Genomic DNA, 24,379 nt, shown 5'->3' on the forward strand with positions numbered 1-24,379 from the left:
ATATATGAAACATTTAAAATAAATGCGATATACAAATAATAAAAAACTACTTTTTGCTTTTGTTTGTGGGTTTTTCGTTCAGTGGGTAAAGGACTTTTTAATGCTTTATAATAAACAGCCAAATAAACCCAGAGAAAATCGTAGAGAAAACTGTCAAATAGGTTGATTTCTTAATTTCAGACACCAGGCGAACATAAATGATTAGCAGGTGTAGAAACGATCAGCTGATCAGTTTAATAGAGCTCACTTAGAGATGACCTCGTGATTGCTTCCCCTTGGCACGACCTAAGCAAATACATAGGACTTAACGGTTAATTCGTGTATATCGTGACAAACTCGTGAAACACCCATGGTTGCCCATCTCTAGTCTGCGCTTAGCTTTCAACTAACGGTCCTTTCTCATGGAGATCGATTTCTATTGGTCAGTAGGGAAGGGGAAATATGGAAAGGGCCGCCATTTTGAAAAATAACTGTACTATAAGTTAGCTTATAGCTACCAGCTGCCACTTGCTATAATTTCTGTTTGCCTGGTGTCTGAGATCCAAAAATCCAGCACTTTGACTGAAAAAATGTTCCGAAGCTCTTCAATATATTGAAGTAAATTAACGATTTTGCAATTTCAAACACCAGGTGAACAGGAAAATTCGTAGGTGGTCAACGATTAGTTTTTAAGGCCTATCTAGAGGTGTGCTACTTCAAAATATGTGGAGGCTCTGTTGCCGATCAAGCGATTGCTCATACTAAACGAACGGTTCTCTTCCATTAAGAATATGTTAACGCCCAGCAGCCACCTTCTAAGGATTATGTTGGCCTGGTGTCAATAATCAAGAAATTAAATTTCAGACCTTGCTGAAATGTCAATTCATAGAAGTCATAAATCCAAAATACCTTATTTGTTCGTCGAGAAAATGGTCAGATTTCTTGGTTTCTTAATTTCAGACACCAGGCGAACATAAACGTTTAGAAGGTGTAAAACGATCAGCTGATTAGCTTATTCCAAGCTTACTTAGAGATGCTCTCGTGATTTCTTCCTTTTGGCGCGGCCTTAGCAAATACTTAGGACTTAACTGTTACTTCGTGCATATGGTGACAAGCTCGTGACAAGATCGTGACATGCTCGTGTCAAGCTCCTGACACGGCCATGTATGCTCATCTCTGATCTGCGTTTGGCTCACAGCTAACGGTTCTTTCCAATGGAGATAAGTTCCTATTGGTCAGTGGGAGGAGGGGAAATAGGTAAAAGGACGCCATCTTGAAAATAACAGTTATTTAAGTTCACTTGCTAAAAGTACCAGCTGCGACTTGCTAAGTTTTCTGTTTGCCTGGTGTCTGAGAGCCACAAATCAAGCATTTTGATTGAAAAAATGTTAGCATGCCTTTCAATATGTTGAAGTAAATGGGCGATTTTTCAATTTCAAACACCAGGTAAACAGGAGAATTAGTAGGTGGCCAACGATTAGATTTTAAGGCTCGACTATAGTGTCCTTCCTTGTTTGAACCTATTTTTCAACATAAAGGACATACAAATTGCTTTGATGGTTAAAGTAAGCACTTATAAACAGCACTTAAAATAAACAAATGTTTAATACGTTTCGATATATTTTTATTAGTTTATGTTTCCGTGCAAATAACAATTTTTTATATTATTCTAACATTGTATTTGGTATTTCGTTTGCCTCCTTAGATTGTTTTTTTCTGGCATCAGCAAAGTTATGTCTGGCAATTGTGCAACATATTTCTGCTGATCCAAAAGAAAGTATTTATATAAAATGCTATATGATATTCCTTGTTATTGTTTTCGTTGATATTTCGTATATTATTCGTGTATTTGTGTGGGTATTTGTCTACTATAACGCAAAAATCATCTAAAAATTTCGATTATTCATATTTGTATTCTATATATGTATATATATTATATTTGCTAAAATCGTCGTGTGTGTAGGCTATGGATATGCACATCTCATTCCGGATATATATACCCATAAAGTTCAAACACTTTAGTAGTATGCGATTCGATTATTGTTTGCCGTGTTGGTTAAAATCGGTGTATAAAATTGTGGTTTCCTTTGATTTATTTATTTACTTGCTTTGCGTTTGCTTTTGCTTTGCTTTGCTTTTCATGCTTACTTGCTTGCTTGCTGGAACAACAACAAATCCTTGGTTTCAAAATCCCTTTTCTCAAATCAACAAATACACAGCGCTTCCCTCATTGCGGGTACAGTACGTTTCAGTAATTCAATGTTCATCCAAAACTTATGTGTATAAAAAATATGTTTCATGCTAAGGCAACGTTCAACATCGATATGGGATAGTTTAGTATTCGTATTTGTATTTGTATTTGGTAAAGGACTTTACTGGATCTATATTTCCAACTGGACTTGGAGGTGGTACTTTGTTTTTTGGTGTAAAAGGTTTCTCTATAAAGCGATTGCATGATATGTGTGCTTTATGGTTCAGGTTGAGGAGACAATCGTGATACAAAAAAGCTTGTTTAAAATGAATTTGAATTTTCATTTGAAGTTGTATAAAAATCGGACGACCATAATTGATCTTTTTGGTTCATAAATGCAAGAATATATAAACATCGGCTATCCGAATATTACTTTTTTGTAGGCGATTCGATAGAAGGTAAATAAAGTTGATAGGTTAGGTTGAGGTATAGGAAATATCGTTTCAGTAGTGAAGAGTAGTGGTTTTCGAGTTGCTAGTGTTGGTTAACAGTTAGTGAGTGGTATGGTGTGTGCTAATTCCACTGAATGGTCTCTATATCTTAACATGGTGAGGTAATTTAAGATCTAGGCTGTGTTGGTTTAAGTATAGCTTCCTTAGTTAGTTTAGCTCCACACACGGTTATGTCTTCATATCAAAAATGTCAACAATGTGTATCTGTATAGTATCTAAGTTTATGCTTCAGGTGCGCCATCTAAGTAGTTTAGCTGCTCTATCTTTGGTATATCTGGCTATCCCTTATCTTTTTCTTTGGTATTTCTGGTCTTCTCTGGATTACCTAAACTCTTTCAGCCAATAGCTCCTGTAGTTGAAACACAACTGGTGCTGATCAGGGGTTCCCTGGAGTTCACGGACGTATTGGATGGATCGATGGACAGCGTGAAAGTAGAATTGGTCTCCACCGAGTCGTGTTGGCTCTGGGTTTGTTCGTGCCTTCGTGGCTTCACCAACTGGGCTGGATCCTTGTGCTGGACTCCTGCCTCCGCTGCCGGATAGCTGGACACTCTTTTCAGGGTCTGCAAGAAATGACCTGGTTAATAATTTAATTATAAGACTTAGCAACTCACCTTATCATTAAGTAGCTCAGCAGCATTGGCCGCTGCCACGGATTCGGTAACTGGGCAAATATTCTTGCTCGACGAGAACTTTTTGCGTTTTCGCTTCAGGGCGGCAATAGCAGTGAGACCTGGTTGAATAATAAGGATATATTACTGGGATGATCTATGGGTATACCTTGAATTCAAACCCACCACTTGTCGTGTGAAAGAAGTGCGAACCGACTCCCGCGTGGGCTGATGGAGAGTTACTGACCACCGAAATCGTGGGAGTTGGCGTGGATGTGGATGTGGATGTCGTTGTGGAACTGCCCTCTCCATGGTATCCATATCCCTGCTGGGCTGAGTTCTGGGCATAGGTGACCCGCATCTGACCATGAACTGGAGTGGATGTGTGTGAGGAATTGCATACCGAGTCCTCAGACTTGGATCGACCCAGCATTTTGCTCACGTTGCCAACCTTGGCTGCTTCTATCAAAGTGCCTGCAAAGGATAACAAAAAGTTCATAATTAAACAAGGAAGAACGCTATAGTCGAGTACCTCGACTATCAGATACCCGTTACTCAGCTATATGGAGATATGCAAGCAGCAAAGCGAGATTAAAATGCGCCATCTACCGGCGGAATACAGATTTAAGCGATATGGGCGTTAGAGTGGGCGTGGCAAATTTTTTTTTGGATCAATCGATAGGTATCGACGAGACCAATACATTTCAGTTAAAATTTTTCATCTAGCATGAAAATTGTGGGCGTCACAGGTTTTCGCGGTTTGTGGGCGTTAAAGTGGGCGTGGCAAACTTTTTTTTGGGTCAATCGATAGGTATTGATGAGAACAATACATTTCAGTTAAAATTTTTATTCTAGCATCAAAACTGTAGGAGCCACAGTTTTGGGCGGTTTGTGGGCGTTAGAGTGGGCGTGGCACTCTGCTGAAACAAACTTGCGCTGCGTAAAAAGCTCAGGAATCTGCACGCCAAATCTCAATAGCCTAGCTCCCATAGTTTCCGAGATCTCAGCGTTCATCCGGACGGACAGACAGACGGACAGACGGACAGACGGACAGACGGACAGACGGACAGACGGACAGACGGACAGACGGACATGGCTAGATCGACTCGGCTAGTGATCCTGATCCAGAATATATATACTTTGTGGGGTCGGAAACGCTTCCTTCTGCCTGTTACATACTTTCCGACGAATCTAGTATACCCTTTTACTCTACGAGTAACGGGTATAAAAATGGGATACCTTATGAAAATTAACTCCTAATCCCAATTACCATAAATATCCAACCACTCTACCTTGAAATTCCTAAGGCTTAAGGTAGTTAAAAATATACTGGTACCGTAGTATAGAAAGATTATTATTCAATTTCAGTATTTTTCGCTTTGTTTTCTGTCCATTCCGATTTTTATTAGGTAGGTTATAATTTTAGGTTTCTAAAAGTATGCAACAATGTATTTTAAGCTCAGGAGTATGTGAATTCATTCAGAAAAACGACTATCCCTTATTCATTTTATACCTTTAAAGTGATTTTAAAACTCTAGTGATAACTTAACTCCTCCATAATATATATGTGTAACTTGTATAGTAAAAGTTTCTCCATCTTAAAAAATACCTACCCCATCTCTTTTTGTGACCCGCAATGCGCTTGTTGTACGGCTTCAGAGCGGACTTGTTGTACTTGGTGACCTGGGTACTGACACCGATTGCCGGCCCCTGTGTTCCCCCCTGACCGGCCGTGGGCGTGGTCGGTGACTCCGATCCGCCGCCCCCACTTCCGGCCTGACTCTGCTGCCGCTTGTGCATAAAGTTCGGGGTGAAGAGGGTGGACAGCGTTGAACTGAGGATCTCGTGCTGGTTGTCATAGTTGTCCAGCGAGGTGGAGAACTCGGCCACGGGAGCCAAGGATCCTGTGGAGCCAGGTGGTGCAATATTAAAGCCCTTCATCAGGCGGCGCTCCTTCTGGCGGTTCTTCTTGCCACCACCTCCTGTGGGCAGAGAGAAAACCCATTCAATAGAGGATGGTTAGTAATCTCCAGATATTTATAAGGCTTACCACCACCTTGTCCCGCCGTCACATTCGTGTCCATGCCGCTGTTCTTCAGTATCTCCACCAACTCGCAACGGAAGGCGGATATGTCCTGTTTGATCTCGTTCACATCGTCCTCGGTAACGCCCTGGGATTCGGCCTTCCGCTGCTCCACTGTCACATACCTCCTGACCAGATTCCGCATTATCTGCTGGTACTTAAAGTCCCTGTCACTAGCCTGCTGGGCCTTTCGCTGCAAGACATTCCAGAAAATGGTTAGAAAATATACAAATTGTAATCTGTATTCTACTCTAAGTTTTCTGCACACAAAAAATCGTTGGCTAAAATGACCAATAAAATAGTTAAATGGGTCAAGCCATTGAATTGTCAATTGTTACGCTGACAACAACAAAATACACAGAACTTACAATTTTATAGAAGTTTCACTACTATTCTACTTAATACTTCTTAAAAGTAGTAGCTTTACTACTTAGATTTACTATTAAACAGTAGTACTTTTACCATTTAAAATAGTAGTTTTACCATTAAATAGTAGGTATTTTACTATTGTTTTGAATTGGCTTACTATTAAATAGTAGTATATTTACTAAAGAATAGTAGTAATTTTACTTAGTAGCAGTAGATTTACTATTAGTAGTAGGTTTATTATGAAATAGTAGTAGGCTTACTATTAAATAGTATCCAAAGAAGCAACAAAACACATGTTACTATTTTTAATACTTTTACTCATAAATAGTAGTAGATTCACGTTCAAATAGTAGTAGTTTTACCGTTAAATAGTATCTAAAGTAACAACAAAGAACACGTTACTATTTTTAATACTTTTACTGTAAAATAGTAGTAAATTCTCGTTTAAATAGTAGTAGTTTTAGTAGTAAATTTAGTAAAAACTATCCGTACTGGTCAAGTTTGGACATACAACTTTTTGTGTTATGAAAAAATATGTAAAACTGTTCAAGAATGTATGTAATCATTTAAATATTTATAAAATTAGGCTACTCACTCTTATTGTCTTGAGGTGTTCCCTTCGTGCAGCTGATGATCCGCTGCAGAAGACCCGACGCATCCATTTAATGGCATACCAAATAGACTTTGGTGTGGGTATAATATTAAATGGTGGTGGACATGTTCCGCCCTCCTCGAAATAGCTTATCCAGAGCTTAGAGCGAGCAAACTTCCATTCCACATCAGCACGTTCCTTAGAAATTCAAGAAAAAAGTTTATTAACTAAAAGATTTTTTACAAAACCATCAATATCCCACCGAAATAAGTTGGTACGAATGATTCATCATGGCAATGAGCAGGTTGAGCAGCACCACAATATTGATAACCGAGTAGGTGCCAAACATCAGCATGCCCCAGAATCTGGTGAAGATCTTAATGCCATCCAACTCAAAGCTGTCCAAATCTATCAGGCCAAAGACAGCCCAGAACAGGGTTTGAGTCGTCTCAAATAAACTGTAGGTAAATTAATCAATTAGAATAGTTTTCATAAAGGGTTTTTGAATAGATAACTTACTTGGAGAACCTACGCCACACTATACAAGCATTTGGATCATTGGTTCCGTTCATATTTAGAAGAGCACTCATAGGAGAAACCTCAGGACAACGCTTCTTTTCCAGATCCGCATAGTACCTAAGAATTTAAAATAAATTATTTATATGACAAAAGTGTTTAAATGTATAAGATATAATATTTTTAAACATAAACAGGGACTGATGTATAATAAACCCACCACAGCAACTGATTTAGACCACTGCCAAAAGCGAAGAGGACCAGGACATATAAAAAGAAGAACTTCATGATGTCCATTACCATCCGGGACAGCGACACCTGCAGTGGCCCCAGATGCGGATTCACCGAGAATATATAAACCAGCTTGAGGCTACTGAAAATGTTCGCTGCACTGAATAGACCCTCCGAAATCAACATCGGATCCCAGGCGTCCCAACGCTCCCTGGGCAGATCCGTGGCATGCGAGTTGTATATCATCTCTTTTTGAACCTATTAAAATGATAATTGATTAAGTATTCCCAAAATCCTATTCGGGAATGGGTATTACTTGAAAAAAGGACACCACCCGCAAAGCCACCGTGGCCACGTATAAGGAGTTCGTGACAAAGTCTATCACATTCCACATATCGTTGAGATACTCCTGCAAACCAACATCCCACAGTTGCTTCACCTCGCTCCAGATGAGACCACTGACCCAGGCTAGGATTAGCCACTCGATGAAGGTCGGTTTGGCCCCCCGTTTCGTGGGCAGCTCCTCCACCTTGTTGAGCATTCCAGAGGAGTCCGCAAAGAACCAGCCCCCAATGAAGGTCTCAATCCGCTGAGAAGCCAACATCAAAAGAACTGGAAAAGAACATGAAAAATTGTATTAGATTATATTAGTATCTCAACTTTTTATCTTTGCATAAATAGATCATACTTCAAAGTATATAATTTACTTATATAGTTTTTATGTTCATATGACATTTTATTATGACTAACTATAGTTGCGTTTACTTAAAAGGGTCGCATAGGATATAAATTTATAAAATGTTGTTAAGCTGTATATCCTTTTTTTCTAGGTTGCCATAACTTGTTTAAACAAACCCATTTAGTTTCATAGAGCTATTACTCACACAAAAAGGTGAAGTAGGAGGCGCTGTGGCAGATGAACTTGATGAAGGGTTTGCGCATCGTTTGGCCAATGCTGGAGTAGGGAGCCAGGATGTAGGCCAGCGAGAAGATAGGGAACATGATCCCAATCCGGATGATGTCCACCGCTTGCAGGGCCATGTTCTTCCTTCGGAAACCAGGTAATCCCTCGTACCAAATGCTCGCCAGCAGTTGTTGAACATTCGAGTGGGCCACGAACTAGAAAGGAATTCAGGAAATTCAGGATTTTAAATTCAAGTTTTCAAGATAGTAATCCCACCTTTTTCTGGCGCAGTTTGATGGCCAGCTTCAGGCGGTTTAAATGCATCCGTTCGCCGTGCTCGTAAACCGGACCGGTGGGATCATGGTTGAGCAGGATCTCCAGCTCGTGGGAAGTGCGAGTGTGGTCCAGTAATGCGGTGGCGAAGTCCTGGCACTGCTTGCGCAGCTCCTGGTACTCGTTCTGAAGAAAGATATGGAATTTATATAGCTTAAACTAAAGGTAATTACACAGAACAAAAAGGTTTTATAGGATATAATGATCATTTTGATGAAACTGAGTATAAATTCTATGTAGATACAGAGCGTATCACTTTGATATTTGCGCCATCTTGCTTTTTGCTCTCTTTTTCTATTTTAGAGAGTTTCGCCATCTTGCTCCTTGCTCTCTTTTTCGGTGTTTCGCCATCTTGTTTTTTGCTCTCTTTTTCGGAGTTTCGCCATTTTGCCTTATGCTCTCTTTATCTATTTCGGAGTGTTTCGCCATCTTGTTTTCGAGAGAGTTTCGAATCTGTCTCTCTCACCCAGAGTATTTTTAGACTCTATCTTGCTTTTTTCTCTCTTTTACGATATGAGAGAATTTTCAAAGAGAGAAAAATGATATTTATAAATTTACCATGCGAATATCAAAATGATCCATCCTTTTTTTCTGTATATGAAACCATTTCCCAAACCCACCTTAAATTCGTGCTCGAGAAAGCTGAGCCGGCGCAGCTCCCAGGACAACTCGAAGGCCGTGAGGATGGGGTCCTTTGAGGAGAGTGCTATCAAACTGGGACTGGCCAAAGCCCGATAGGCGTTGATGCGAGATCTGGAGTGCCTGAGGGAGTCCTCCTGGCGAGACTGGACACACTCATCACAGCCACATCGCACATCATGGGGCATGGGCAGAACGGCACCCCGATCCAAAAGGATCTTGATGATCTCATAGTTGTCGCGATGGGCGGCCAGGATCAGGGGAGTAATGTCTGGCGTGAAGGTGGAAGTATCCTCCGAGGCGGATTCCCAGCTCTTGAAAAATTATAAGCCACTTGTTATTTGAAAGATCAAAAGTACTACTTCTTCCACTCACATGATTGCCCTCACTGTGAAAGGTCACATTCTCGTGGTCCAGCAGCACCTCCACAGCCTCAACGAACTCCTCCGAGATGGAGTGCAGCAGGGCATCCTTGGTGTCCACATTGTAGTTGATCAGCAGCTCCACCATCTCCAGATTCTCATTGTCAATGGCCATCAGCAGGGCAGTTCGCCCCAAGGGATCCACGCAGTTGACATTGATGTACTCCGTATCCTGGGCCTTCTGCAGCATCCTCCGAGTGCCGGCCATATCACCTCGCTCCACGGCCAGCAGGAACTTCTTCTCCTCCAGCGTCAGCTGGCGGATCTCCTGATGCGGTCGGATCGTATTCTCCTCCTCCATCATGCCGTGTATGCTGTGACGCTAATGGGTTGATACGATTTTGGTTATCATAATATATTCTGAGGGATCGGATCCGGTATGATCAATGATTAAAACCCACCTTCACCCGCCTGGCTGGCTCAATCTGGACCGCTATGTGACCACTGCCGCTGCTCTCGCTTCCCAGTTTCTTCTCGGCACTCTCCGCCGCATCGGCGCCATTCTTGATCTTATTGAGAATGGGGGCCAGCACCGATTTCCGGCGTGCCGGACTCACAAAGTGCAGCTTTTTTCCGTCGTCTAGTTGTGGAGGAAAAATAAATATTACAATATTAGGATAAGTTTTAAAAGTCTGTTAGAAATTGTAGAAATTTTTTTGAAACAATACAATTTTTAAAATGGGTCTCCATTGACCATCTATAAAATATTTATATACACACAGAGAAAATTCTGTCGATCTCATCTGAGTTGAAAATGTTCTTAAAAATAGAATGACATTTTTAAGTTGAAAATGTTTTTATTTTGCTCGAATCAAGTTGAGTTGGCGGTATTTAAGTACATTGTATGTACAAATAAACAATTAGTTCAGTCCTTAGTGTATACTTATCAAAAAGTTGTTAAGTAAACTGAAATTAACTTTTCTCTTCTGACCATTTCGTTCTAATATTCATATCAAAATGTACATACACGGTTTTTAAGAACGAATGTTCTCAATTCAAGAACAATGTTCTCAATTCCAGAACAATTTTCTTAGATACCTCTCTCTGTGCATACATATAAGAACTTATATTTGGCTTCTGTATATTTGCTTCTCTATTCAATATTTCATTTTCAAATCATTTTTGGAAAAAGAGAAACAAATTACATTTTTCACTATCTATTTAACATTATTCAATGGTAAAAATATGAATATTAAATGGTCCTCTTTATATCAAACTAGTTCCTATATTTTTTATTTGTGTACCCGCCCAGTTGTCTGCCAAAGATAATCCGGTTATTTTCAACCCAAATCGACCTTCAACAGAGCCCCACCCACACAGATACACCGATGCTGTTCAAGGCAACAGCTCCTGGAAATCATCAAATTGCCATTAAAACAGAATTTTCTCTGATTTTGATGACCTCGGGCTATAAACGTTATCGTTATCATGGCTAGAAAATAAAATAATAATTTTCAATCGGAAAATGCAGGCACAAAAAGGGGCAAAACCGTAGAAGCAAACACAAACACGCGGCGTATACGCGATATGTGGTGGCATCAGAAATCTGGGTCAGTTATGGCCCATTTGTTGTTGCTGGCATTTTTTTCATATTAAATGTGCATGTGCGGTTCGATGTGTTGTCACTTTTTGGCATTTAATTTCCAATGACATTGGCCGCATCGGCAGCCAAACAAACATCAGACTCACATGCGCCCTAAAAATTGCAAACATATTTGCATAGCCCTCGACTCGAGTATTTATTTAAATGGGGGGAGACCTTTCACAGGATATTTTAGAGTGCCAACAGTTTCGTTGACTAATCAAGAGCTCTTTTCCTTTTCATAGATAGAAAGATTGCTTTTAACTCGATTAAATTCAAAGTTGTAAGCAGATAACTTAGCGTTAAAAGAGAGTTAAAAGTTGTTTTATAAAATTCACGTGGTTTTTACATTAATAAAAATCATCCTTTTTGATTTTTCAAGTTTTGTAAAGGTGTAAAATAATATTATAATATAAGCCTATCATCCTGATCACAAAAAAGTAAATTAATTATTCTCCGAGTTTGATAGATTGATTTTTTTCAAACCAAAGAAGTTTCAGACAAGGCAAAAGTCCCATTTTTTGCCTTCGACGTGCGTTGAACTTTCATTGATTGCACCCACAGTCTCACACACTCACACACACACGCTTGCAGGACATGCACACTCGTGCATAAACGAATTCCTTTGAGTGCCTTGGTGTGAGTCTGCGCAGGACTTAACCTAGGCAACTTTCTTTCGGGTTGTCGTAGGTCGCGAACACACGTAAACCAAATTGCATGCCAAGCAAAATGGCGTCGCAACCAATACTTGCAACCACACACTCGCACACACCCACACAGATATCCTTTTCACGGCTTTTCATGGCATACTAATCACAGGCAGGACCCATCGGAATGCTATTGATTGACCTGAAAACTCAGTCACCACACAGCTGCAATTGCAATTTAAATTCCTGCTGAAATCGCTGACTGCTTGGGGTGGTATTTATTATTTAGCTAAATCCATAAAAAGATAAGTAAGCGACGAAGTCTGATAAATAGTAAATCAACATATGTCTAAGAAACTTTTTTATTGATTCTATGCTATCGATATCATAAGTTAATTTTTCGTCAGTACATTTCCATTAAAAATACTATTTCGTTTTAAAAACACTTTTAATTTTCTTCTTTCATAAACAACTGAAAGTAATATTTTCATTGTTATTATTTTATTATATTATGTTATGCTATCGATGTCACAGGTATATTTTTCTTCAGTGCATTCCTATGAAAAATACCATTTCGTTAAAATAAACCTTCTTATTCTTCATTCTTCATAAACTACTAAATATTATCTGCTAGTTTATATTTATGACTAACAATAAATTTAACTCAACAAGCCGATTCTCCCCAAATTTCGACTCAAAACAATTCAGTGGCACCAACGCTGCGTATACGTAATGTTGATATATGGCCGGGATTTCTTCGAGATTAATGACTTACCTTCGCCTTCTTCGCCGGCTTTCGCTTCGCTCCATTTCGACAACTGAAAAGGTAATATAAAAAGCAAGTGGTTAACAATTAGTTAGTTAGTACTTATGATAGTTAATACAAGCTACCAAGATAAAATATTTTTATTTATTAATATTAGAAATATTCTGAAAAATGAGTAGCAATTCAAGTAAGTACTTAATTGTTAGCTAAAGATAAAAATGGTTACTGTCCCAAAAATTAAAAGATAGCTTTTTGATTTACTTTAATTGTTTAACTTTTGTTTCATATGGCATCTAGTCATGGGTATGAGGTTTTAAGGCATAACATTAAGCTTTTTTTTGCTTGTCTTGTTATTTTATTGAGAATTTCTATTTAGCTGCAAAAATACTTATTTCGGGTTATAATAGAGCCTTGAATTCATTGTTAATATTCATAATAGAGCCTTGAATTCATTGTTATTATTCAAATGTATAAGCTAACATTTTAAAAATTATGTTGTTGCTACATTTAGTTTAGCTAAGCTTTAAGTTTAATTTAATGTGCCTGATTCTGCAATCGAATCCTGCCACATTTTGTCGAATTTCCTCCACGATTCAGACCTTGGCAGCAGATCACCTCAGAAAATGCGTTTCCTGCCAGCCGCCGAAAACAAACCGAGGACCTTGACACACAGAGTCAGCAGCCTCAGTGGAAGCTGCAGTCGACGGCGGATAATTAAATGTCAAGATTGCAAGTAACACCGACGGGGGTTAAGGTGAAAGAGGGGTTAAAGGGGCTGCTGTGTGGGTGGGTCTGCAGCATTTGTTGTTGCCTTCATGGCTGACCAAACATGCAGCCACAAAACATGAAGCCACCCACACAAGCATCCAGTGAAGGAGATGGATGCAGCCAGTATGCACAGGAAAAAATGTTGTATTATTAATTTAGCCAAAAATGTTCAAATGGAATATTTAAAAACATGAAAAACAACTATTACTCAACCACAAATTATAATATATTAATTTAAACTTATTTAAAGACATGCAGAATTTAAGAGCAATTTACAAACAATAACAAACTCTTTTTCTTTGCTTTGGCTCTCTTTTATTTCAACCTCTAATACAACCCCAAACAAACCAAATGTATATTGCTGTTATCATCCAAAAATTGCCAAAATATAGGGCTCTCTTCTTATAAAGAGCACTTCATAACTTGGCTCCCGCGCTCTTTTGTGTTTGAAATCCTAAGCTCAGAGAGTATCTATACTTATCATGCGCAACTTATAACTCATTGTGATTTCAGTTTGACCGTAACATTCAACTACAATGGAAATAAACATGTATAAATTGTTCATTACAATTTTAGATTACTTCGAAAACTTTATGTACTTTGTTTTTGTTATGTGTATACTACGTTATATGTTGTCTTCGTCGAAATGTTGTAAGATTTCTGAATCTTCCGCGAATGAGCCTCCAGAGAATGAAAACCTTTTTGTGGCTGACCCACCGAATTTGGAAGTGTCGGCTCCACAAGTTGATGCAATATGTCAGCCACCTGAAGACCCACCTCATAACATCCCTGCTGACCCACGAAATGACCCACCCACGGATTATAACGAACGAATTGTTTGAGAGTTCAAAAAGAACGTTTTCTGGAAGAAGATTATTCCACAGATCTAAAAGAAGTTACATATGATACCCTAAATTATAGAATCAAAGGATAAAATAGCTCGGCATTCAAAAAATGTGAATCTCTAGTCTTAACAAAGTAAAAGTAACCTCAAGAAATTGTATATTTTTTCCATGAATGTGATATATTTATTGTGATCTAATGTTTCTGCATTGATACTTCCAAAGAAGCTTATTAAATTTATAAACATTTACCACATATCTTCTATAGGTAACCGCTCTTAAAAAGAATTAGTTAGAAACTTTACCACAAAACATCGAAGTGTAGGCCTTTTGCGTAAACAATAACAAACTCTTCTCTCTCTTTTGGCTCTCTTTTATTTGGTTAGCCTCTTACGCCCCAAAACACCCAAGTGATGACTCGAGAGAGCGAACGAATAAAAACCAAGATTACTTATTCACTCAATGTAAAAATATTTCATATTTATATTATTTCCATCGAAAATTACTATAAGGAAATGTTCCTTATTTAGAGAGTGCACTGTATGGCTCTCTTTTTTTGTATTCTGAGAGCGTATATGTACATCCAAAAGAGAAAATCAGCGGTAACGTCATTCTTCAGTATGTTTTGAACATTTCACTTTATCAGTGTTAAAATAAATAAAATATTAATTTAGTACGTTTTGAGCATTCAACCTTATCGGAATTTAAAATGAAAGAATTTCTTTCAAGTATGTTTACAATGTACGCACTTTATTTGGTTGGCGTACTATTTGTAATACTTGCATTGTGGTATTTTTACAAGGATAATAATTTTTCCACGAATGAGCCTTTGATTATGCCTAGCGCATCACCAATACCACCATATGATCCATCATGGAACCCACCAGACAATCCACGAGATGACCCACCACCGGATTATAGCTCGCTATTTTTAAGGGAGACAGAAAAATCAGTCCCTCTGAAGGAATTTGCAAACTAAGATACAAAAAATAACAACATCGTTAAAAATAGCCTCACTATATAAGCAGTTTACAGTTATAAATTTAGAATTCTCATTTAAATACTATTAAGCCCAAAGAATTGTATACAATACAAAACATTCACTTTAATGTTTAAAAATAATATATTATTCTTTGTGTCGAAAAAGGAACAAAAGAAACCGAATTGTGTATTTTTGAAACATTTCGAATATTCTTATAGAGAGTTGCTATAAGCCATTGTTTTCTGTTTTGAGAGATCACTGTACAACGCTGCTCTCACGCTCTCTTGACATGATATTATTATTATTCAATGAGAAGGTATATATGCATACGAATGACAGCTATACACGCGAATAGCGGTTCCGATCTTTCATTCTTCAGTGTGGTTGGAGCAATCCACTCCACCGGAACTAAAAATGGAAGATACTTCACTTATGGTATTCTCAGCGGTCGTTAAATTTTGTATAGTTTGGTTACTCTTCAAGCTTATCGAAAACTTATTAAGATCTAAAACGAATAGAGAGCCTTTCGCGAGTGCGCCTCCAGTGAGTCAGCACCTGTGTGTGCCTAACCCACCAGATTTGGAAGCCCCAGCCCCACCTGAGTGCACTACGGATGCTCCACCACTGTACGATATAATATACAAGCCACCAGATGACTCACGGGATGAAGCACGGGATGATCCTCCACCGGATTATAATACACTATTTCCATAAGAATCTGACAGTCAGACCCGCTGGAAGAAGATGTTTCCATAAGACTTAAGGAAAGACCTATAGGTCGGTAGCTCGAAAAATTGTATATTAATTTCGTTATGTTCATTGTGACCTCAGGTTTATTCATTGCCACTTGCGAAGGTGGTTATAAACACATAAGCATTTAGTTCCTAAAAGTTATATTTTATACTGAAATAAAAGTAAATGATCAATCTCAGATGAATTCGAAATGAAGTAGTTTTCTCAATGCTGAGTGTGGTAAACAATCTGAAGTTGTTTATATGAATCTCCTAACATATACAACATTGTTAGGCAAATTGATTAAAAGTACTGGTATTGGTATTATTTCCCTAAGTTGCATTCTCTTTTGAATGGACCTAAGAGATGTGTGAGAGGAAAGAGCTATCTGTTAACACGTGTATTGATTATGGGAAAAAAAAAAAATAGAAGCCTCTTTTTTCGATATTGTTTTTGCCTATAAAGCACAAACAGCAATTCTTCTCATGTGTCTCTCAACTTTTTTACAGGGTTGCCTCGATAAAGTGAAACCGAGTTGATTAAATCATAGTTTTTTAAGATAAATGTTATCAACGTTTAGTCAGCTTAGTTAGCTTAAAAAATATTTAAGTAAACGGAAGATTTGTTGATATTTACGAAATGCTACTATATTCTTTTTAAAGGGAAAGAGAGTATAATGCATTAAAACAAGAGTAATAAAAGAGCATAAGAGAGAGCACTGATAGGGAGAATATATGTACAATGTTTGGAATTTCAATTCTAATCAATTTACTGATCTTACAAATAAAAAGAAACATTCAAAACATTTAATTTGTTGAAACTTAAGGCAAAAAACAAAAAATACATTTTTGATTAAAGACAACAGTACGTATAAGTGTTAATCTGTAAAGCTATTGGTATGTTTTAAATGTCTGTAAGCGCGCTCTTTAAAAGGGGCACCCCAAAAATATCCAGACAAATGTGGACCTATTTAAGTATCATAAGAGTTCAATAAAGAGCTACAGAGAGCATAAGAGAGAGAAAATATACTAATGTTTTTATATGCTGATAAAAACTTTCAGTCCGTAAAATATTATACTTTAGTATGTTTGCAACGTTCCTCTGCAACGGAGTTCAAAATGTATTCCAATGCTTTATCTTTTTTTTATTGTACGACTTTTTTGATTCTTTTTATATGCGCTCTAAGACTTTGTACATTGTTTTATTGTCGGCAAAGAAAGTCTGTACGTAAAGTGAATGTTTCAAACAATTATAGAGCAGAAGAACAAGGCGAAGACGATCTACGAGCCAGTTTCTCGCTACAAGATAGTACCCCAGGACTTTCTACAATAAATCTACCGGATATAAGCTTCGAGACCTGCGATACCCAGAATGATACCAAGTGTTATACCTCCAACGATAGTAATGGCGATTGTTGCAGCAATAATTACGGCGATAGTTGCGGCGATAATTACGGCGATAATTGTTGCTATGATAATGATGATTAGTTAAGAACGACAACAAATATATATAATTCAATCCCTAAAGTTTTAAATTGTCTATTTTTTTTTAATAATATTATCGAATAGATTAAAAGAACTGTAAGCCTCAGGAAATAAACAATGAAGTCAAAACTAGAATATACATTTAGTTTTTTCTGTGTATATGAGGAGAAATTCAGGTTCAGGTTTGTCGCTTCACCTCAGGCGAAGGCTGCTCGGCTGCTTGGATGCTTGGATGCTTGACTGCTCTCACATCCGGCAACCGATCCTTGGCAGGCTGCAGGACCTCCCGGGGCAGGACGAAAGGTGCAAGTGGGTGGCATAAATCTGGCATGCATGCCTCGAGTGTCCTTGTGGCGGGCAACAAACGCCAACGACTTGTGGCTCCACACACACTAGCACACACATAGTGCGTGTCCTTGGCAAATTCCGCAGGCAAAGACAACGTCGAGGACGAACCGCAACAATAATGGAAGCCACATCATCAACAGGAGCAACAGCCATAGAGGAAATACCAAGAAAACGTAGGAGACACTCCACAAAACACCAAGTATTATTTATAATAATATCCTTTAATTAGCTAAGAAATATTGATGATGATATCCCAACTATTAAGGAAGTATCTGCTGCTTTCTTTCTTTACTAATCATAAATATGAATGTAAAATATTTGTATTAATTTTTTAAAATTAAATACTTTATTCGATTTATGACTGTTCGTTTTCCCCATAACAAATATATACTCATTATACTTATATATGATTTTTTGAAGTACCCAAGCTTTACATTTATCTCTTATTTTCCACACTTTTTTAATTCTCAAAGTGCAATCTAAAGGGTATTAATAAAGACCTCTCCGCCTTCGCCATATTCTAACTTTGTTTTCATTCTGTTTTTGTTTGCGGCAGTAACTTGAGTCTCAAGATGAGGCGAAAGGATGCCAAAGGATGTCAGCCAAGGCAACGCCAACTACTTGGAGCCCATTGCAGCCCCATTCACCCTCGGTGTGTTTCCTTCTTTTTTTCACTTGTTTTTGGAGAAGGCCAAGCGCGAACTGCTTGAGAAACAGTTCAAAGTGCAGGGGAGCAGCCGTAGAAATCAAAACTCAATGTGGGGAATATTTCACTGGAGGGAAATGCAGGTCGGCATTACGTATACGCCGTGTTGTCAGCAATTAAAGGCGAACTTAGCGAGCAGCTGTTGTTGCCATTCGTGTTGTTGTTGCTGTTGCAGCTGTTCGCCGATGTCCTTGAGCGCCTTCTAATTGAGGGCACTGCACTCGCCTGCGGTGACCCCAAGGCACCCCTTTCTCCACCCCTTTCTCCATCCCTTTCTCCACCCCTTTCTCCACCCCTTTCTCCACCCCTTTTACCCCTTTCGTTTGTGGGCTTTGTTTGTGCTTAAAAGCTGTTTAACTGTCCGCCGCCCTACGACCCCCCACTTTATAGCATACAAATGTGTCCAAAACACAAATATAAAAATCAAAAACAATTTAAAAAGGGTTTTAAAATTAATATTAACAAATAAACAATTTAAAAAGAAATGCTCAATTATTTATAAAATTTTAATTTTGCTTGGTGACGTTATTTGTTTTTTATCTTTAAAAGAATTCCTCGTTTGTGCCTTACAAAAATACAACCAAGATAAGAGTCCTCTGGGTATACACTAAATTTATTAATTAAAAATTCCAAAAACATGCAATCTGAAAGAATAATGTATGGAAATTTAAGAGTAGGCTATAAATAATTTTAAAAAAATACTAATAGTATACCAAAGATTCATAGAATCTTATATTAATTCCTATATTGTTTAACCAATCAATGCATGAAAGTATCCTGTCTAAGGTCACAAGGATCTGCTATTATTTTGACCTCCACTGTAATTCTGCGAGGATTGTTATAGTTGCACTTGTGTGTGCTCTCATGCGTGTGTGTGTGTGTTTGTGTGTGTTGGTATCTATGTTTGTGTGCCAGCTTTTGTTGGGGGTGCAACATGCAAATGAATCAAATTTCTTGCATGTGTTCGCCTTTGCATTCGTATGTGTGCCTCTGTTTGTTTGTTTATTTGCATGGAACAACTCAAATGCAACTGTATGCACCCTGCACAAATACTAATGCCCGTGGCCACACACACACCATTGCCCACCTGAAAGTAGGTTAACTCGTTTTTACGGTTCAATTTTTTTTCAGTAATGCACAAAACGCGAGGAAACGGAAACACATTATGGTTATAAGGCTTACTTAATAATATTATATGCAGACGATTTTTACAGAATTTGGGGTTTAACTATTAAAAAAATATTAAATATACTAATAATGTTTCAGGATTATTGTTTAATCGCTTGCATATTTATCCTGACATTTATTTTCCTTGCTATACAACTGAAGGTATACGAAATATATGTGATGTTTCCATATAAATGATACAAATTAATTGAATAAACATTTGAACCTGATTGCTTTCATCAACAAAATGATTGGCTCATTATATCTTTCATTTTGTCACATACATTTTTTTTAAAAGGCACTGCAATAAACAAGAATTTAAGCTCAAGTCCTTTAAATATCATTGAGTTATATTTTAAATAAGTGGTTTAAGATCGTGCCAAATGAAAAATCCAAGTGATTGTGGTTATAATAATCCCAATATGGAGGTATGCTCTTAATAGCACATCTAAACTAATCAATCATCTGCTTTTGTTATTTACCAAGCTTTTAGTTCCTCTTCTGTTGACCTCTCCTCGTTTAAATTAAGTTAATCAAACACGGGTTTCGAGTGCAACAACTTCAGCTTGCAGGGAAACAGAAAATAGATATAATAAGTCTCTGAATACAGTGCGACCTTCTCCCCTTCCTCAATCCCCAATACAATCCCCTGCATCGGGCTGCTTGGTAATCGAGAAACTGGCACAAGTGGACACTGAAGAGTCATCGACAGGACGATGATGGGGATGCAAATGCCGACGAGAAGGGGAATAAGGATGGGGATGAGGTTGAGAATGAAGACCCACCTGGACAAAGGGTCAAAGGCCACTGGGCAAACAAAGTAATAATCCTTATCACAACGTGTACTCGTTTACACAAGCAGAAATCCAAAAATAACTGTCTTCATTATTTATAAAAATTTAACTTAAAATTAAAATCGTTATTAAAAATACCCAAAATATAGTTATTACTTAACAGAGTTTTTAAAATCTCACTATGACTGTAGTTTAAGGGTTCGTGAGATAAATGTATTATTTTCTTTTGTTTTACATAATTTTAAACATTTAAGATGCTTACAAAATTTAAAAAAAATAGTTTTTTATGCCTACAAATAATGTTTCATTTATAAATAAAATACCCTTAAATATCTTAAAATATTTGTCTGTGTATGGGGCACACTCTTACTCACCTTGAGTTGAGATTTCCTCTTGAGGGCGGCAATTGAACGAGTTTGCTGTCGTAGAACCTCCAGTGCAGCAACGAGGTCAGAGGTCGAAAATCAAAATGAAATTGAAAACTGATTCCGGCCAAAAAACTGAAATCATCGAAACGGAATAACAATATTTGGTGGCGCGAAACACTCTCGAAATCAAATTTGGTTTTTCAATTCTTTTTTCCCGAAAATTTCGATACTCTTGCAAAGGGTTTTATAGTTCAAAAGGTTTCACAAATACATCAAATAGTAACCATTTTTAAGAAAGAAATCTTAATGATGTGTATTTTTAAAAATTTTAAAATACTGGTTAATAAATAAATAGAATTATTTAAAATATATATTTTTCCAATAGCAAGAGCATCTAAATTTAATAATATTCCAGATTTCGCCTTAGATTTATCCGATTCGTTTCGCTTTAATTGTTTACGTATGCGTGAGGAACGGCGCGAAAGAGATGAAAAACATATCGTTTGGATTATAAACATTTAGCAATGAAAATTGCTTTCAATATTTTCATTTAATTTCCATAATTGCTTTTTTTGGCTTTAATTGCACGTTTTGACTGAGTAATGAGTGGGTGAAGGAAATTTCACGCTTAGTTCATTTTCTTTGTTTTATAATATTTAAGAATATTTAAGAATAATTGGGAATATTTGAGGTTTCTCTTTCACTTGGAATAACCTTGCGCAATTTTAAAATTTTATGTTGTTGGGAGGGGTTTTCCACTGCATATTTCCGTTACGTGCCGTGCAACCGGAAGTGCACACACACACACACAGCCCACACCAATACACTCAAGTGCATGGGGGCTACTTTTTTATACATTTTTTTCTATGGTTTGGTAACTTTCAAGAGGGTGTTTGACCCATAAATGAATTTATGCCAATTTAGAAAGGCAAACACAGTTGTGGGCTTAAAAAAAGGGCAACGGGGGGTTAAACATTGGGGCGGGGGCGTTGGCTAACCAATTAAAACGTGTTTTTTTTTCAGAGGGGTTGTTTATTTATTTGGTATTCCCTGTTGCTGTTAACAGGGGCAGCATAACCGGATATTTTTATGCAATTATTTTAATGGCCTAGACACCAACACAAACACAAACACACAAGGACTAGCCCACTTTTTACTTGAAATTTACTGGTTTTCCTCTAGCAATTCGCTTGCCTTTTGGCCAAATTAAACAATATTTTTTTTTCACTTTAATAATTGGAAATATTAATGCGTTGCCCGCGGTTTTTCCGAGTTTTCCGTGCGCCTTGGCCAGCAGTCGACATGCAACTGAGCGAGTGGAAAAGTCGAAACAGCTGAAAAACTGCAAGGACTCCCGATCCCAAAACCGAATCTTACAGCCCAGACGAACTCTGAACCGAGTTTTGGTGGGGGTCTGCGGGGGAATTCCATTGAATGGTGGCCCCAAAAACTCAATGAATTCGCCAAGCCGGCAATGCAGGCGCTGCAGGGCGCATGTGTCCTGTAGTAAAACGGCGACAAGGATAATGAACTCTGCCAAGTGCAGGTCGCTGGTCGCCACCCTTGTTTAAGGGGAAAGAGGTAGTAAGACTCAGAACCTAACAAATTATTACTAGGCGTTCTTAATTTACATTTTTTTTATACATATTTTTCATATTTCAGAATTTTACAGAATTCTTATCACTTTTAACTTATTTTCAAAAAGACCGCGTAATAAAAAGACGCTTACCAACACGGGAAGCTCTGCCAGCAGTGCTAGAGATGGCCTTAATTCGATTGTCGTGCGATAGCTATGCCTTGTGTTGTTATCGAATATTCATTGTTTACCAGCTGTAAAAAAAATTTTTTTTTATTTATAAATAAATAAAAAATTAAATAAAAAAGAAGCCAAGGCATTACAACACATAGTTTGGTGATTCACCGACATGAGTGCCTCCTTAAGATACACGGAAAACCATCGGCTGTGCCGGCTGCAACTGTAGCACTAGTATTATTATTCATCGCACCATTTGTGAACTCCAGTTTGCAATGCTTAGCGAGGATCAGGAATTCCTGGAGGAAGCAGAGGAGCCCTGTGCCGTCTGGAAGTTCCGCTGCAGCGTGGCCAGGTGTCCCTACCGGACCAACAGGCCCTACAACATGGCGCGCCACGAGGAGTCCCACTCGAATCCCACGGAATCCAAACTGAACTGCTGTCCTTTTTGCGTCTACAGCACCGACAAGTCTTCCAACTTAAAGCGCCACATATCCACCAAGCATCCTGGCTCCCAGGATCGGCTGCCTGAGATTCAGTCCCTGGATCGCACGACCAAGATTCAGTGCCAGGTTATGGGCTGCAGGTACGAGACGAATCGCCCGTTCGACCTCAAGCGCCACATGATGGTGCACAACAATCCGGAGAAGAGCCACAGGACCTTCAAGTGCTCCCTGTGCACCTACAGCTCCGACCGAAAGGGCAATCTCAAGCGGCACCATGAGCTGCGCCACTCGGGCATCGAGGAGGCCATTCAAACCGCCGAGGAACTGCGCCAGGAGTTGCGAATGGAGGAAGAGAGGCTGGAGAAGCAAAAGCTAAAGGATAAGATGCTGGAGGATCAGAAGAAGCAACAGCTGAAGAAACAGAAGCTGGAGGAAGAGAAGTTAAGGGAACAGAAGCAAAAGGATCAGATGCTAGAGAATCAGATGCTTGAGGTTCACATGCTGGAAGACCAGCTAGAGCAAGAGGACATTCAGGTAAAGGTAGAGGCAGCGCTGCCCAAGCCAAAGGAGAATTTGCTTAGCAGCTTAATGGAGGACCTCGTCGACGAGGAGCAGGAGTTTGTGTATGAGCCCATGCAAGTGGAGCAGCCGCCCATAATCACCATTTGTAAGCCGCAGATAATCCAGGGAGACATCAACAATAAGCAAGTCATTGTAAGCTGCTAAACTACATGTTTATATACAAAATTGTGATTCTAATTTTCGTCTAACCAGGCTGTCAACGTAAATGGCCAGCTGCGGTGGTTCCAATCAATAGATCCACCGCCAGGAGCTCCCACAAAACTGGAACTAGCCGCGGATAAGCAAGCAGTTTTCGCCCAGCAGCGAATGGAGAAGTTGGACGATGAGTTGGCCTTGTCACTAGCCGAGCAGGATCAGCAGGAGGAACTGCTCGTCGAAATGCTGGCTGAAGAGAAACCAATCGAGGCTAAGCAGACCACTGCCATAGAATTGGACTGGAGTTGGAGTACCCCTCATGTGAGATATAACTCGTAACTCTGGAAAGACATAGCTCTCTAACCAACTCCTTATCACTGAAGGCTGTACACCACATTACGCCCACAGTTGAAGACGACGAGCACAAAACTGACGATGTGGATGCGGATTTTCCCGATTGGTGGGACGATGGCAAATACACAAAGTTGTCCAAGAACCAAGTATTTCGGAATCAGTCGAAGAAACCCTCGAAAGCCAATGTGCAGCGCATTCTGCGGATAATCTACGATGTCTATTACAAACCATTCAAGGAAGATCGCAAGCGGTTCGAGGCCTTTCAAATCAAGGACTCCTGGTTGTGCGCCACTCGTATGACTCGCATGCAGATCATCAAGGACATGTACTCAAAGCAGGGCACCTGAACTATAGGAAAAACGTATTCTTTGGATTAGTTTATATATTTTTGAGAAGAGCCAAGTATAGTTTTAAGTGTAAAGTGTACGAATTAAGCAGAGCACAACTTGTTTTGGCATTAGGCATTGACATTACATATTCTAAGTTTATAAAAAAAATATAAGTTTAATATTTGTTAAAACGTTATTCATAAGTTAAGTTG

General features: G+C 38.6%; 2 protein-coding genes across 5 annotated transcripts; one reads left to right on the forward strand and one right to left on the reverse strand.

Moving 5' to 3' along the window:
- Positions 1 to 1,589: 1,589 nt before the first annotated feature.
- Trpgamma (Transient receptor potential cation channel gamma) lies at positions 1,590 to 21,870 on the reverse strand. 4 transcript variants are annotated; one of them, XM_065867660.2, is made up of 17 exons: positions 21,737 to 21,870; positions 20,575 to 20,700; positions 9,784 to 9,962; positions 9,336 to 9,704; positions 8,942 to 9,274; positions 8,265 to 8,447; positions 7,969 to 8,203; positions 7,401 to 7,696; positions 7,074 to 7,342; positions 6,857 to 6,973; positions 6,600 to 6,795; positions 6,341 to 6,535; positions 5,344 to 5,569; positions 4,907 to 5,275; positions 3,480 to 3,767; positions 3,297 to 3,415; positions 1,590 to 3,245 (listed from the first exon to the last, which is right to left on the reverse strand). In XM_065867660.2, exons 4-17 carry the CDS (start codon positions 9,684 to 9,686, stop codon positions 3,018 to 3,020), a joined length of 3,405 nt encoding a protein of 1,134 aa, XP_065723732.2. In that variant the 5' UTR covers positions 9,687 to 9,704; positions 9,784 to 9,962; positions 20,575 to 20,700; positions 21,737 to 21,870; the 3' UTR covers positions 1,590 to 3,017. The 4 variants fall into 4 exon arrangements, with proteins under 4 accessions (XP_065723732.2, XP_065723734.2, XP_065723731.2 ...); XM_065867662.2 differs by having other exon boundaries at positions 4,907 to 5,272; positions 21,726 to 21,864; XM_065867659.2 differs by having other exon boundaries at positions 21,726 to 21,864.
- Positions 21,871 to 22,378: 508 nt separating this feature from the next.
- Positions 22,379 to 24,363, forward strand: her (hermaphrodite). Its single transcript, XM_017070283.4, has 3 exons — positions 22,379 to 23,481; positions 23,542 to 23,805; positions 23,868 to 24,363. Exons 1-3 carry the CDS (start codon positions 22,597 to 22,599, stop codon positions 24,183 to 24,185), a joined length of 1,467 nt encoding a protein of 488 aa, XP_016925772.2. The 5' UTR covers positions 22,379 to 22,596; the 3' UTR covers positions 24,186 to 24,363.
- Positions 24,364 to 24,379: the final 16 nt, after the last annotated feature.

The sequence above is a fragment of the Drosophila suzukii genome, chromosome 2L (genome assembly GCF_043229965.1).
Source record: "Drosophila suzukii chromosome 2L, CBGP_Dsuzu_IsoJpt1.0, whole genome shotgun sequence".
In the NCBI taxonomy this organism is placed as follows: Eukaryota; Metazoa; Arthropoda; class Insecta; order Diptera; family Drosophilidae; genus Drosophila; species Drosophila suzukii.

What these genes read in the sequence shown, in the direction of transcription:
- Trpgamma (XM_065867660.2), bottom strand. Translation starts at nt 9,686, where the DNA reads ATGATGGAGGAGGAGAATACGATCCGACCGCATCAGGAGATCCGCCAG. An exon ending in GTGTGGCGTAGGTTCTCCAA is followed by an intron (nt 6,796 to 6,856) that starts GTAAGTTATCTA and finishes ATTTACCTACAG; the next exon opens with TTTATTTGAGACGACTCAAA. An exon ending in GGGTCACAAAAAGAGATGGG is followed by an intron (nt 3,768 to 4,906) that starts GTAGGTATTTTT and finishes TATCCTTTGCAG; the next exon opens with GCACTTTGATAGAAGCAGCC.
- her (XM_017070283.4), top strand. Translation starts at nt 22,597, where the DNA reads ATGCTTAGCGAGGATCAGGAATTCCTGGAGGAAGCAGAGGAGCCCTGT. An exon ending in TCAACAATAAGCAAGTCATT is followed by an intron (nt 23,482 to 23,541) that starts GTAAGCTGCTAA and finishes TCGTCTAACCAG; the next exon opens with GCTGTCAACGTAAATGGCCA. An exon ending in GGAGTTGGAGTACCCCTCAT is followed by an intron (nt 23,806 to 23,867) that starts GTGAGATATAAC and finishes TTATCACTGAAG; the next exon opens with GCTGTACACCACATTACGCC.